Source organism: Enoplosus armatus, chromosome 15 (assembly GCF_043641665.1).
Source record: "Enoplosus armatus isolate fEnoArm2 chromosome 15, fEnoArm2.hap1, whole genome shotgun sequence".
Taxonomy (NCBI): Eukaryota; Metazoa; Chordata; class Actinopteri; order Centrarchiformes; family Enoplosidae; genus Enoplosus; species Enoplosus armatus.
Genome location: NC_092194.1, coordinates 7,821,449 through 7,837,099, shown reverse-complemented (window position 1 = coordinate 7,837,099; position 15,651 = coordinate 7,821,449). Strand labels below are relative to the sequence as shown.

General features: G+C 43.6%; 1 protein-coding gene across 1 annotated transcript in view; it reads right to left on the bottom strand.

Moving 5' to 3' along the window:
* Positions 1-193: 193 nt before the first annotated feature.
* The window catches only part of LOC139297344 (AT-rich interactive domain-containing protein 1B-like), a 168,123-nt gene continuing 152,665 nt past the window's right edge, over positions 194-15,651 (bottom strand). Inside the window, 13 exon segments of the mRNA XM_070919970.1 lie at positions 194-1,351; positions 1,388-2,059; positions 2,429-2,559; positions 2,896-3,634; positions 4,866-4,941; positions 5,117-5,236; positions 5,452-5,584; positions 6,488-6,674; positions 6,677-6,707; positions 7,955-8,096; positions 12,933-13,155; positions 13,992-14,207; positions 14,856-15,050. Coding sequence (XP_070776071.1) covers positions 194-1,351; positions 1,388-2,059; positions 2,429-2,559; positions 2,896-3,634; positions 4,866-4,941; positions 5,117-5,236; positions 5,452-5,584; positions 6,488-6,674; positions 6,677-6,707; positions 7,955-8,096; positions 12,933-13,155; positions 13,992-14,207; positions 14,856-15,050 — 4,023 coding nt within the window.

The window sequence follows — 15,651 nt, the reverse complement described above, 5'->3', positions numbered from 1 at the left end:
TGAGCTTTCAAATCCCAAACCCACTTTTTTAACAGGGCCCAGAAGCTATACATATATAGAGATATTTTGTTTATGTGGATACTTCTTTTAAAAAAACAAACATTTTCTGTCATTTTGATAAATAAAAATAGAAAACCACAGAAATATCTTCTCCGCCTCAGCGTCTGCCACGCGAGTCCTGCCTCTCCTCTTGTCATGATTTCCCTAAGTGAAAGAGAACTTGGCAAATAATAGCCACCACTCCCGGGTTGAGCACTGAGGAAATGGAGATGTCTAATAATCTGCTTTCATATAGCACAAACTCTGTCTTGTTCTCCTCCACTTTAGCCATCGCCAACAGGCCTTTAGCTGCTCTGCACATCATATTTATGCTAGGCGGGTCCATAGGGGGGTGCCCCATGTGCAGCAAGCTGTGAGGGTTCTGCTGGTACTGCGCCATGCTAACACCATCCTCCAAGAAACCCACCAAATTACCCACACTGCCCTTCTGCATGGCTATGGCACGTGCCGCTGTGGTGTCTCCTTGTGCCAGGTGGGAGAGAACAGCCACTGCCATCTCCCTGTACACCTGGGCCTTCCTCTGACCCACGTAGCGGACCAAGACAGTGAAGAGTTTCTCCTGTCGGCTGAAAGGCGGCGTAGCTAACAGGAGGTCAACGTTGCCGCCCAGGATGCTCAGCTTGCAGAGGCACTCCAACACCAGCCTCTGGGGAGTGAGCATGGAGTGGGGTGCTGCTGATGGGAAGGGGTCCTGGGCTTCAGCTGAGGGGCACACCATCCAGTGGAGAAGGCCATCCAAGATGGGGAGGCAGATAGTGTCTGGATAGGTGGAGAGATCCAGCTGACCCGAGATGTTGGCCAGAGTGACCATGGCATTCTCCCTGAGCAGACTCAGACACTCCCACCACCACTCCTCTTTGCTACTCGACAGCCCCTGCTCGTGCTGCTCGTCTCTCTGGTAGCTAGGGGGCGCCCGGTTCCTCTCCGGGTGCTGGTGGTGCAGCAGGAGCAGTCTGCCCAGAAGAAGAACCAGAGCAGGGTGGCGTGACATATCCAAGTCGTTCCCCGGGATAAAGGACAGGCTCCGGACAATATTGGAGACGCAGAGGCACCGCTTGGCAAGGGAGTCCTGCCAGGCAGAGGTTGTGGACAGCGGAGCCTCGTCCAGGCAGCGAGGCTCATCCTCCAGCAAGGTGATGTGGTCCTGCTCCCCATCTAGATGCACCCTGAAGGGGTAGGATGGTAAGGAGCGTGCAGGGTGGGCATAAGAAAGGGCGTCAACCCGAGCACACAGAACATCATCAATAGTAGCAGTGATATGTTTCAGCGGTTGTTTCTTCCCGTCGTCCACCTTGTTTTCCACCTTGTTTTCCACCTTGTTTTCCACCTTGTTTTCCTCCTTGTTTTCTTCTTGTGTCTTGCCCTCGGCCCTGGCAGGTGGTTCACTCCGTGGTTCAAATTGTGTTTGAATGTGTGCGGTGGAATCACCTCCACCAGCCTGCCAGTGTAGCAATCCACTGGTGAACTCAGTGACGTAACCTAAGCGCTCCGTCATGTCTTCAATCAGGTCCTCTTTGTGGACAATCTTGATGGGGAGCTTATCGTATTTACTGGCTTGTTTGGGTTTCGGTTCTAGCTCTGCAACAGGCTGGTCAACACACTCCTTTTTACTCTCTGCTCCTTTTTCGCTCTCCTCCTCTTCTTTTCCCTCTTTCTCTCTGTCCTCTTCATTCTTGTCCTCCTTCTTTATGCTCACCTCAGACTCCGCCTTCTCACCATTCACCTCAGCTGACTCAGGCTCTGCTGTGACCGGTGGAGCTTCCTCCATGATGCCTCCTGCTTGCTCCACCTGTGTCTCTGCTGCCGGAGCTGACTCACGTTCAGGGTAGACGGTAGAGTCTGTTTCCTGGTCAGGGATGGCTTCTTGTTTCTGGCTAGCAGCAGGGTCCAAAAGGCTTTTCTGAGCCACGGTCCCCACCTCAAACTCTTCCAGGATGCCAAAGATCTCGATCAGGCAACGGCGGAAGTACTCCACGATCAGCTCGAGGAATCCAGGCAACTGGTCAGACAAAGATCAAATTAATGTCAATAACAATTTACCCAGCAGGAAATCATGTTGCCACATGGTGAAAGCAAGCCAAGATTTATTGTCTAGGCGGATCATTTTTCATTATAATCACTTGTTTTAGTCATAATATCTTGAATCCTTTGGACCACATTAACAAGTCAGAATGACGTAACGGCCATCTGAATGTTTTCACCTCACTGAATTTTGTAGATCCTTACAAACAGAAAAAGTTAATCTGGAAGATCCGGTTTAAAGACACACGCTGTACTGTATGTCATACTGTCACAGCATGCTCTAGTGGGCTAAATGAATCAGTTCTGTCAGTCAGCAGTGAGGGGGAAGTCATGAAATTGGTTTTACCTGGGAGAGGTTAAAGGAGGCCACAGTGCTGTCATCGTACAGCAGGATGTTGATGGTGTCTAGAGCCCATGTGCTCTCTGCCAGCAGGCCAGACTTCAGAGACATCATCACGCGCCAGGCCTCAGGCGTTCCTGGGATTAAAACAGTGGGATTTTTTGGAACCAGGAAGAAAAAAAAAATTGTGATCAGACATTGTCCAAATGATAAAAGGGACAGTGAACAGAGTAGATTATTGTAATTCCTTTCATGAAATTGACCTCATGTTGTGCTAGTTCTACCTGAAAATTAGGTTTAGCTGTACAAGGCAGAGGTAAAATGGTGTTTTTAGAGCATGAAAATACCATGAATCCACAACTTTTCAAGCTAAATGCACAACTAGAATTAAATAATCAGCATCTTCCAAAGAGCCAACCCATCCACCTCACAGCTCAATTCAAAATTAATGAAATAATGGGAATCCATCTCACCAGTGTCCTTGGAGGTGAGCTTGCGTCGGGGCTTGAGAATCGGCATGGTGGCCTCGACTGATCCTGGTGGGTAGTTGAGGTCCCGCCTCAGGTTGGGAGGAAAATGACCAAGGGGTCCACCACCCTGTGGGCCCATCATGGTCATCCCAGGCTTAGGCATCTTCATGGGTGACATGAATGGTGCTTTGCTGGGTGACATCCTAGAGTCCATGGAGCGCTGGAAGGCCCCTGGGCTGGGCGCTCTGGGCAGGTGGTTGACCATGGATGGAGAGTTGGAATAAGAGGATGGCTGACGTGAAGACAGGGGAGGCAGGCCACCTGATGATGACATGTAGGGAGACTGACGGTGCCACTGCTCCTGCCCGGGCCGCCCGTCCATGTCATCTCTACAGATTGAGCCATAAGGTGGCATTTGTGATGGCGGCCCCTGTCTGTTGGGGTAGGGATAGCCGAGGTCTGTCCTGGATGGCCACATGTTGGGGCCATCGTTAGCGTGGTTAGAAGTGGGCCCCCCGCCCATCATACTGTGCTGGCTCTGACCTGAGGGGGCCATGCGGTCGCGGGGGTAGGGGAAGGGGAACTGTCCCTGGATGGGTCTGTGTTCAGGGCCTGAATACCCACCACTGTAGTGGTTGTACATGTCCGGCTGCTGGTTGGCGTACTGCATGGCATACATGTCGCTCTCGTGTCTCTTGGGTGGAGGGCCATACATGCCATCCATGGGCCGTTTGTAGCCCTGCTGAAGCAAGGGTGTCAATAGTTAGTGACCACTTTTAGTAAAAACACATGGTAGATTCGTTCTCTCAACATTCTACTGCTTCTGTGGTGTTATAATAACAACAATAGTCTTGGCTTTATTTGTTTAGCACCTTTTATACAAAAGTGCAAGTACTAAAAGTAGAAGGAATAAAAACGAAGAAACAACATAATAAAAAAATAAACAAAATGATCACCAATGACAAAAAAAAGCTGTCAAATTTTATATCATGTTAAAAAATATAGAAAACAATAAAATGAACCCAATTACATCTGTTTGGGATCTTTGATGTAAACTATGGCTAATAGTAGAAGCTAGGAACTGCAGAAGTGTTGTACAGGGTAGTAAGAACACTGGATCCAGTTGTCAGACATCTACTTTGAGGCAGAGAATAGAATAGCAAATAAAAGGCTTCCAGCACCCTACCACACCTTCACCACCCAAAAATGAATGTCTTTGGAGGACAGGTTTTGAGTCCCTTGTGCAAATATTTTGTTTATTTTTATATTCCTGTAAATATTAGTATTAAATAAAGTATTTGCCATGTTTTTAAGTTTTTATGTGTTTTAAGTTTTATTTGTTGTTATGAAGACCCATTCCTACATCTTACAGTTTACAGCTGAACTTGACTGAACTGAGATGAACTGCGGTGAAGACACCAGCATCAACAGATCAGTAGGAAGGATCACTGTGTGAGGCCCGAAAATGTCAATAGTTTCCACTGTGCACAGAGCAGTGAGAGGCAGAGATACAACATCTGTTTATGGTATGGTTTTAACTCAGAGTGTTTCTAATATACGATACCATATCAATTTTAGTGACTGCTTAAACTAAACAAAGTTTACTTTACAAAACTGATATGATCAAATAAATGTATTTCTATTATAGTGAAATGGCAAACAAGAAATAACAAGATGATAAACAAAAACACAGCATTGTCCCCTTTTACAAGTTTTAAATTGGGCTAAATGTCTTATTGAAAGAAACATATTACTCCGTATTTCACATGATCACTTATGAATACAGTACATTATCTGTCGGTGGAAGGGTGATAATCTTAGGACATTTCCATTTGAACTTATGATTCTAACTCAGGTTTTCCTGCTGCCTTACACCACGTTCCTTCAATACATTAAGTCAGAGCGAATACTGTAACACTACTGCATTTCCATCTCACAGTTAAAGATAAACAGCACTGACAGCTCTCTCTCACCTGTTGTTGTGGGTACATCCCAGATGGATGCATCCCGTACGGCATGCCGGGATACTGCTGACCGTAGCCATCGTGTCTGAAACAGAACAGACGGGGGAGGAGGAATGTATCACTCACTGATTAAAAAAAAGGATGAACAAAGTTACATGAAGACATATAGTTTTGCTACTGCTATAAGTGTACAGGACTACACACACACACACACACACACACACACACACACACACACACACACACACACAGGTGCTGACCTCTGCTGTGAAGGGTATCTACTGGGAGAGTACATGCTGCCCTCACTGTTAGAAGGTCCCATGTTGTTCTGACTCCCAGGGGGACCCATGCTCCCCTCCATCCCCATGACATGGTCCGGTCTGAGGATCAAACCACAGGAGAGTCTTCATGTTTCTGACAATACATCACTGACAGAACTTCCTATCCCAAACACTACTGGTGAATATTATCTGCGCTGCCGATAATAGAAAGGCACATACAATAAATACAAATACTCTAGGAATAGTAAGGAAACCTCAAAGAAATAATGAGATACTACAGGTTCACCACTCTTCTGCGCCTCTGGTGTGCCTACCTCCTGTCATAGCCTGGCCCGTATGGATACTGCGACCGTTGGCTCATACTCAAAGCTGAAGGGGGTCGACCATACATGTCCTGCATACCACCCCCGGGCATCTGGGCTGGTATGTAGGGATCAGCTCCTGCCACTGTCAAGCAGGAAAGCAAATGAGGTAAATGCATCTCAGGTTATTTTATATAATAGTGACTGAATCTAGACAAAGTAGAGATTTTAACAGACATTAACAAGCTGAAAAATAGTCTATGATTGTCCTGGAAACATGCAACAGAGGCTCTTTTAAATGCATGAACCATATTTTCTGCTCACCACCAGGTGGCAGCATGCCTCTATGAATATTCACCACTCTCTGTGATTAAACCTATTGTTCTGAGGCTGCAACTGTTGTCATGCAGCTAACATCCACCATATTATTCATTCAGGCTCCATTCTCTTCAGCCTTCAGAGGAGCCGCTATCCTTTCTAAAACTACTGTTTGTTCTGAAAACTAAACCACATGAGTTGGTCAAAACAGGTGCTTCTCAGCAGGATGGAAGGGATGAAAGGTTGAAAACGAGGAGGATGAAAAGGATGAACAAAGTTAGGATGAGACGAAGGCTAAGCTACAAGAACATTACACGAGCTGGTGTGTTTTCGATAAAGGGATGTGTGGTGTAACAAACAGTTCTCATCCCCTTTCATAGCTCTAGTAGTAAAACACACACACATCTGTCCTGATCTGAGACGACATGGTGACTAGACGATGAATTAGACCAACCAGACAGACGAAAGAACAATGGCTTTGGGATACATGAGTCATTTTGACAAAGAGCCGTGTAAGTTTATGTAAAGTTTTAAGAGGAAGTTTTTAATTTAAATATCCTTATTTAAAGGAAATGTGCAAGTTTATATGACGATACAACATTTGATTGATTCAAATGGTTTTCTTGATTAGTTGCAACAATCACAACAAAAAACTGTAAATTCACATAAGTCAAAGTAAAAGTGTGAAATTGCGGAAGCAGGTGTAGGGTTCAGTGTGTGCCTCACTCACTCTTCCTCATCCCTGCAAAGGGGTCCTTGGCGTCATACTGCATCCTCATCATCATGTCAGGCATGCTGAGGCCCTGCTGGTAAGGAGCTGAGGGGGGCAGGGAGGTAGCACGCTTCTGGAAGGCCGGGTCGCTCACCTCTGAGAAGGGGTCCTGTACGCTCACACTGCTCCTGGGCAAGGCGAGGGGGTGGAGGAGGAGAGAGAGGGGAGAAGGTGGAAGCTATGTGAGAGAGGTAGAGACCGTGGATCTCACACACTGAAAATATGGACATGATGTGTGCTCGGAGGGAGTTCTGTTTAAATGCAGTGCTTTTATTTTTGAAAAAGATCTTTTCATTTTGTCATGTGTAATTGTTTAAATGATGGATGTTTAATTTTGATATGAAATACTTCAGATATTACATATAAGAATAGGGCCAAATGTACTAGTAGCAGGTGTACTAATAGCTGTTTTGGTAGTAGTTTGTTGTCAGTGGTGCATTCAAAATTGTACTAATTTTACTAAGAAAAAGTTAGTCAGCAAAATGCACTTAAAGTAATAAAAGTAAAAGTGCTCCTTATGCAAACTGACTCCTGTCAATGTTATATTATTGGATTATTATTAACTGTAGACCTGTATGTGGCACTTTATGTTGTAGCTGGTTAAAGAAAAGCTAATTTTAATGACTTTATATAATGTTAAGCAGTGAAGTCAATTCATCATATTGTATTTACTGATAATATAGTTTGTATGTAAAACCTTGGTCTTAAAAGTATCTATTCGTTAAATAAATGTAGTGGAGTAAAAAGTAGCATAAAATAGAAATACTCAAGTAAAGTGTTTGAGTAAATGTACTTTCCTTTACTGTTGTTGTTGTTTATTTTACTTGTGTCATACACATACAAGTGTGGTAAAACAACACTTGTTAGACAAGAATATCACTTCTCACACAAAATATCACAAACAAAGCAAACAAAGAATGTGGTCTTCTCTCCCAGGCCCCCACCCTTTATAATCATACAACAAGAAATCAGCAGAGATAAAAGACATTTTACAAAAAGAGTGAAACCCTTAACTCATCATATAAAGAGCAACAAAACATAATGTGGATTTCATCTTCAATCTCGCCTAAATCCCTTTTGTGATGAATGTTTCTATGGATAATGGTGGTGTATCTGAACATAACGCCATAGAGATCTCTGCATTTTAGTTAAATCCTGCTTCACGACACTATAGTTGTTTTTTTATGAGACAACGTTCACAATTTAGGTTTATGCCATACATCAACAGACAATCCTTGTTTATACATAGGGAACAATTTGTGCTGACTGACACGAATGTCACAATGTAACTTGTTTCATCAAGTTAAACAAGTAAATGAATAGACAGTAAAGGAGAAGCGGTAGAGGCAGTAACAGTATTAATATAGGTAGGAATAGCAGTACTGCAGTGGTAGTGTTAGCAGGGCAGTTTGTCTGTGTACGTACCTGTTGGGGGGCAGTGGTGTGACCTGTCCCAGAGGGGTGGTGGCAGGTGTGGGGGGTTTCAGATCCCCCACTGCCTCCGCTGTAGAGCTGCTGCCCGAGGACTGGGGCGTCTGTGGGCCTTGGAGGGAGCCGCCTGAATTAGCTGGAAGACACAAGTATCCTTCTTATTATTGTCATAGCTAGATGATTCACCAAATTTACATTAAGAAGTGTAACACATTCAGACCGCAGGGCTCCTCCATGTCTTCAGCTATGATCTTGAAGCTGGCTGGAGTTAGGACGGCCATAGCGGGCTTTTCGCTGCGGCGAGGTGCTGTATTAGGGAGATAACTTTGGACTTAAGGCCAAAGCACTAACAGTGATGCTCTACATGAGAGCTGAGCTCGAGCAAACAACCTACATGAGGCAGAGAAGATGTAGGGACTGCTTAAGAGGAAGAGGAGAAGGGAACGGAGGCGGGAGGAGAGGACACAGCAGAGAGAAGGGAAGGATTTCTCAGAGGGAATTGCCCACTTGGGTGGTCGCAGCCCAACTCTTTATTTGGAAGCCGTTTGAAGATGGTTTAGCTGCCTTTTTTTTAGGTGAGCCATGGACTTGATGAGGGGTTCACGAGGAGGGCTAAGCTGGGGGGCACAGATGTATTTGAGGAAAATATAGTGCATATATCTACCATTAGTATACTGGGTAAAATCAAATTATGTGCAAGCTAATACTTCAGCAAACATCCTCTACGTGTGAGTGAGGAGCGAGAGAACGCCTCCTAGAAAAAAATCTGCTCACACAGAGACTCAAACTGGGGTTAAAATTGGGTTAGTGTGCTCTCTTGTTATGACACCACATTTCTGTGAATTTCTCAGTTCAGATGACTAGAAAATTATAAGAGTGCCGAGCTATAAGAGCCCACCACACAAAGAACCCCCAACCAGATAAAACCAAGGGATACAAATTCCCAGAAGCAGGTTTAACGGAAAATGTGGACCGTTCCAGCTAAAAGATGACAAAGACGGAGAAAGAGAGAATATGAAAGTATCCTAATGAGCATTTAGCGTAAGAAGACTTTCCGTGGAACAGGCTCAGTGGCCTTTCCCTGCACCAGGGAAAAAAAAGGACTTAAGCTTTAAAAATTCATGCTAATTCTGAATTATTCAATGATTCCCCCTGCCTCTACATCATAGGAGACGGAGAGAAAGAGAGGGGGAGAGAGAGAGATGGTTATCTCATGATGATGAGCAGAGGTAGGAGAGAGGGCAGAGAAGGGCCAGTGAGCATTAGGGATTCTTCACTTCCTGGGATATCCCCGCTTCAGATAAACATGAACACGCACACGCATGCACACGTGCAGACGTGCGAACAATGGTGGGGTTAGCCTGGGTTAAGAGGCTCGCCATTCCTCAAGAGCAGACTGGCAGACAGACAGATACATAATACAGAGAGGTGGGGGCACGAAGACGGAGGGGAGGTGGAGAAGAGCGTGAACTCAAGTGCCCTCTGGTCCACATTTAAAGGGAGAAAAGAATGACAGAGGAGGCGATGAGGAAAAAAGAAGTGTGTGTGTGTGTCAGCGGGTGACATAATCCAGAGGGGTGTTAGTGGTTAAAGGGGAAAAAAAAAAAAAGTCAGTCAGCCGAGCCAGTTTTGTGAATGAAAGGTGACGGCGAGGTCGAGTTTGTTTACGTTCGACATTCCAGTCCTCATTAATCACTCCTCACACCCCACCACCACTACACACACACACACACACACACACACATACACCCTCTCCACCCCATCACCCCCCGTCAGCCCGCTGGACAAGCTCCCTCAGTGACATCATTGGGCTGTCAGTCTATATATAGGCTGGCAGGGTGTCAGTAGGGCAGTTTGCACTTTGGAGCAGGAAAGCATGCGAAGTGGATCGAGACAGAAGTATAAAAAGGAAACGGACAGGATTTATTTTAGCTTGTGAACATGTGGCGTTCAGCACTTTACAGCGTTTTAGAATTGGGGTGTGTAAGTAATAAAATCCTCTACAATAACAATCCCTCTTTCAAGTAATTTTGTATATGTAGTCTTACAATCCTACTTGTTTTAAACATTATTGATGTATGAATAAACTTGAATGAAGCATCACAATCATCAAGAAAAAAATGCATTGCAACAAGCAAGCATGTGTATGTGGATCTAAAGAAAAAACATTTCACCCTATTGGCAGATTGTTTTTCCCGTTTATTACTAGTTGGGTCTTATTTTCGTAGCTTCTGTCATAATTTCTATTGGTTATGATAACATTGTACTGATCAAAGTAATTGCTAATATCTGGGAACAAGGCAACGCTGCTTCACTTAAGTCAGATGGAGCAAGAAACGAGCATTCAGACAATCACACAGGTAGTAAACAAGTCGACTGCAGCCAGTTTATATTTACCTTTTTTTTTTTTTTTTTGGAGGTAAACCTGAAAGTGAGTGCACCTGAAATGTCAGTTATAATTAGGGATGAATGTTTCCCCGTGATTTAAAGGTTATTACTTCACAGGAATATCTTTCTCCTGGTTTCCTGGGATATTTTGCTATAAATGAAGTTTGATCGTAAAAGCAGCACAGCAGACAATATATCATAAAATAAAACTTACTTATGAAGTTTTTGATGTTATTCTTTCATATTCATTCAATTATGGGATAATGCTTTTAGTCGAACAACAATTCCTCTTAAAACTACACTATATTTGAGGTGGAAAAATCACAATGCCAACAATAACACCTCATTGAACAGGTCATGGCTGATTCTTTCACGGCTACACTAAGTAAGTTAGCTCAAATTTGAACTAGGAAGTTGTTCTGTAAACTGTGATGGAGGTTTACAACAGAAAGTTTCAGTAATCATTCTACTGTTTGCCTTTGGTTTCTCTTTCAAAGAAGTTACCTGGAGGTTCATTAAAAACGTGTCTGTTTCTTGCCCTGTTGGACTTCTTTTAAGCAATGTCGCTGTGGTCCCGGATCTCAGAAGTTGGTCAGTACAGTGTTAAGAATATTGAAAATAGGGTTCAACTCTCTTGAGGACCACCCATTCTCACATATGCAGGTGATATAAAAATTATACAGGAGATATTACTTCAATCAAGTGTCGCAGCACATTACAGTTTAATGCTGCATATCCAAAAGGCGGTCCAAACATCACGAGTATTAACCTTTTCGTATTTCACAATATATACGATGTCTATCTATTATGTGTGCCACAGTTCCATCAGTTGATGTGGGCAAAATGAGATCCTGTGAAATTGACCTGGTTAGATCCCCTTGAATAGATGAGAAGGGGCTGAATTATGAATTATAAAGTGTAATGAGCGAGAGGGAACATGAATTCATTCGTATGTGTTTACATATATATGTGTGTGTGTGTGTGTGTTTGTGTGTGTGGCTCATGTGTACTATATGTATGTATGTGTGCGTATGTGTGTGTGTATGCAAATGAGGCAGGTGCTCTTTTCCACCTACCAGGAAAAGCAATCTGCAGTGTCTCTGGCAGGTGAAGTGCTCTGATGTTCTATTTAAAAGCCAGGGTCACTTTTCTCATCTCCGCTGCAAATTAGAGACGTGACCTTACTGCTCTATAACGCTCCGACTCTTTCTCTCTCCTCTGCTGATCCTCACGTCATAATTGTGCACAGAGACACACGGTGCGTACAGGTGATATACACAAACAAAAAGCACCCTTTTTGTGACGGTGCCGCACCAAAACAGTATTACTTAACCTCGAAAGCACTGTAATCAAATAAAGGTGAGCCTCGGGTTTGAGGTACAAATGGTGATTGTGTTGTAGCTCACCTTCATTAAACTAAGAATTATCTCATCAAAAATCATCTCTCTTGGGTTTTAAGGCATGTTCATGTATTTTTAATAACAATATTGCACGTACTGGCTGGTCAAGACACTGTAGGTTGTTGCAGGCACAGTTCAGCCATTTTCTCTCTTACCTTTAGCTGTATTTGCTATGTGGATTTGTCATCTGCAGTGCAATCCCATTCACCTCAATTGTATTTGGGTGAAAATCTCACATCAGGTAAAACCAAAACTATCTACATGGGTGAATACTACTAGAGGTAAGCGAAAGAAAAAAAGTTGTAAATTGGGTAAACTGACCCTTCAACTGTCAGCGCCCAATCTTAAATTTTTCTTATGCTAAGAGGGTTATGAACGTATCACTTTTTGGAGCACAATGCATTTTTTAAACTTGATTTGTTAGATTTGCACTCAAACGGTATCTAATCTTAATATCCGCGTAACATTTCAACTTAATCTGTGAAACAAGGACATAAGACATAAGGAATCAAATAATCAGGAAATTTCACTCCCATGACGCCTCCTTGATTCTCATATTTCTGGAAATGGAAGTCTGTTGTTGGTGTGCTAATGCATTCTCTGCACTCTCACCTCCATATTAGAGGTCAACGGCTCTGAACTGTCTTTGCAGTGTTGGATAGACATCGTTAATTTATATTATCTAAAGTGTAACCCTGTTGACTTTGGCAAGTTTGGCTAATTCATGTAATGTGCGCAGCAGCTAATATAACATAGCTGGGACTAATAATAATCATTTCTTTGCTAAATTAACCTCATAGCTAATTAGCCACAAAATCAGGCCAAATGAGTGGACTCTTTCAAAATTGCAACTTTGTCTGTCACCGAAACCTAGACTGGGCAACAAATTTACACAACCTGCTAATTCATCTTTTCTATGAATCTGCACATGCTACTAACATTTCTGCCTGCTCCCAGTCCTCCGGGATGCGAGCGTGGCAGCTACCTTCACTAGGAGGTTCCTGACTCAGCTGCAAAGCCTTTATTGTGGTGATGTTGTGCATTGCCATGAATACAGATCACTGTTTCTCTCATGGTTCCTGACACCTGTAGTTTGATCAGCAGCACCTGTTGTTTGGCTGCAGACAGATGGGAGAGTGGAGTCGTGGAAAAACCCAGCGAACTGGTCTGTTATCAGGCCTTACCAGGTGAGGGTGGCTGGATCTTGACCTGCTTCCTGCTGTCCCCTCCAGCCATGCTGCTGCTGCTGCTGCTGCTGTCTGCCGGCGGCTCTTCTCCCCTCTCCATCTTACACTCGTAGGCAAACAGATACTGGATGTACTGCTTCTTGAGCGAGCTGGCGGAGCTGCTGGATGTACCCACGTTCAGGTTCGTGGACAGCTCGCGCCACTTCTTGTTCTTGTTTACCTGAGTGGTTGAGGGTTGAGGGGATGACAAGACATGAATTAGTCAAATGAGGATCACTGGCTACTATATAGCAGTGTATTCCAGTAGCATCAGACCACAGCCTGCTGAATTTAATCAAAATAACCTGTTCCATGGCTGAGCACTTCATGTTTTAGTACTTTGTATAATCAGAGTTGTAAATCACTCGTGAGTATTGCGCATCATCTTCACATTGTTGTTTTTAATCTAACAGCAAAAAAGTACAACATTATATGGCCAAAAGTATGTGGACACACATTTTTAATCTGGGACTAATCCTGATACTACAACATAAAATATAAATATATATGCAATATTCCAGATATTGGTGAGGAACTTGACTGTCCTGCATAGAGTCCTGTCCTCAACCCCATCCATCCAACTGACCTTAAGTCAAGTCTTATTGTCCAACATCAGTGGCCGACCTCTCTGATATTGTTGTTCCTCAAAGGGAGCAAATCCCTGCAGGTTTGAAAATCGTATGAAAAGCCGTCCTAGAAGAGTGGAGGCTGTTATAGCGACATAAAAGTGGCCGTGGCCTTTGGAATAAGATGTCTAGCATTTGCATGTCCACATACTTTTGGCCATTTCCACACCAACACCGGACTTCCATTTCTTTTCTCAGAACTCAAGTATTGTGACATTTTCCGACATATGGGTTCTCCAAGATTTATTTCATGTATCTCGTTCTCTTGAGTACATCTCTCAGCATTTACAAGAACACCGGATGCCATGCTGCTCCAGTGAACATTGCTGTAGAATATTAAATAGCCAATGCATTACCCCAACATATCAACATCGTGATCCCTAATCGTTACCATGGCGAGGCCTCCTATTTCTCGAACAGCTATGTAGAGCTTCCAGAGGTCGAGTGGCTTCTTGCCCACAGCGGGAAGCTGGGCAACAGGCGTGCCCCTCTCCTCCATGAAGGTCAGGTATCGCTCTACCCAGCCCCGCCTCTCCGGCTCCACACCCAGCTCAAACAGCCGCGTGATTCGCTCCCCACTGAGGGAGGAGGAGTTAGGGTTGGCTTTCTGGTGAGTGATGAAGAGAAAAAAAAGAGGAGAAAAGTTGGCTTATGGTCATGGAAATGTAACTTGAGAATGAGACCTTTTATACACCACATTTTTTATACTTTATGTATGTAAGCACAATAATAATAATAATAATAATACATTAATGCCCAGTATACTATATATTCTATTATATATATACTATTCTGCAGTTTAGTTTTCTTTGCTGTTTTCTGCTACAACAACGCACTCTCCCCATGGGGATCATTAATGTTTCATCTCTTATTTATACGTTCGCCCTTGGTTGAATGACCAAGCAAAAATAAACACTTCTTTAGAGCATTTTGTTCAGTGCGCAGCCTGTGTTTACTCCTAGGTTCAAATTGGTGGACAAAGTTTGATCCCACACAGCCATGGATGGCTTCAGTCCAGGTTTAGAACGACTTCCGTGGTCTAGGAAGCAGCTTTTGATCAAGTAATTACACAATAATCCTCCAGTCATACATAAATCAATCAAACGAACAGCTTGTACTGACATTATTGTCCATAAAGGGAAATTCACTTCGTTTCACTGATCGTTAAATGTCTTGGTTTGGTCTCTGTGTCTCTATGTTAATGTAACATGCACACATCCATCCATCCATTAGTGTTTGAGTTTCTAGTTCTTACAGGACTGGAGGGGGTCTTGATGGGCCAGGGGGGGCTGCTGATGCTGTCGCTGTCGTCCCCGTGGTAGGAGGACAGGCTGGCCGGGCTGGGTGAGAGGGGGGAGGGCACGGGGAGGGCACCGCCTGGCGTGGCGGGCTGGGACACACACTGCTGGGAGCCACTGCTGCTGTTGTTGTTGCTGTAGCCATCCTGCAGCTGGTGAGGAGAGAGAGGAACTTTCATTTTCTTTGGATAAAAGCATCCATCACTGTTGGGTTCATTCTCCTCAGTATCAGCATAGTGTGTTCTTCTGCTGTCCACACAACAAGTCTGCAACAGTAGACAACCCAAAATGAGTGTGTGTGTCTGTGCACATACATACGATTGTGTATGTGTATGTGTGTGTAATATATAATAAAACATCATGAAGAATTTGCTGATAATATTTTGTATTAATAATCAGACACTATAAAATAACTAGTGACTTTAGCTGTCAAATACATGTGGTGAAGTAAAAAGTAAATGTAATGGAGTAGAAATTTAAAGTAAAACAGGGAAGTACCTCAAAATTAAATGTACTGTTGTACTGTACTGTACTTACATGACTTAAATAGCCCTATACTTACTTACAGTTATTGTGTCTTAGTCTACATACAACAATGCATGCAAGAAATTTAAATGCATGCAGATAAGTCTGTGTGAGTGAATATGAATACAAGCTCAACTTTGTGTAAATCACTCCATGTTAGCTCACATCAGAGTGAGTGTGTGTGTGTGTGTGTGTGTGTGTGTGTGTGTGTGTGTGTGAAAGAGACTG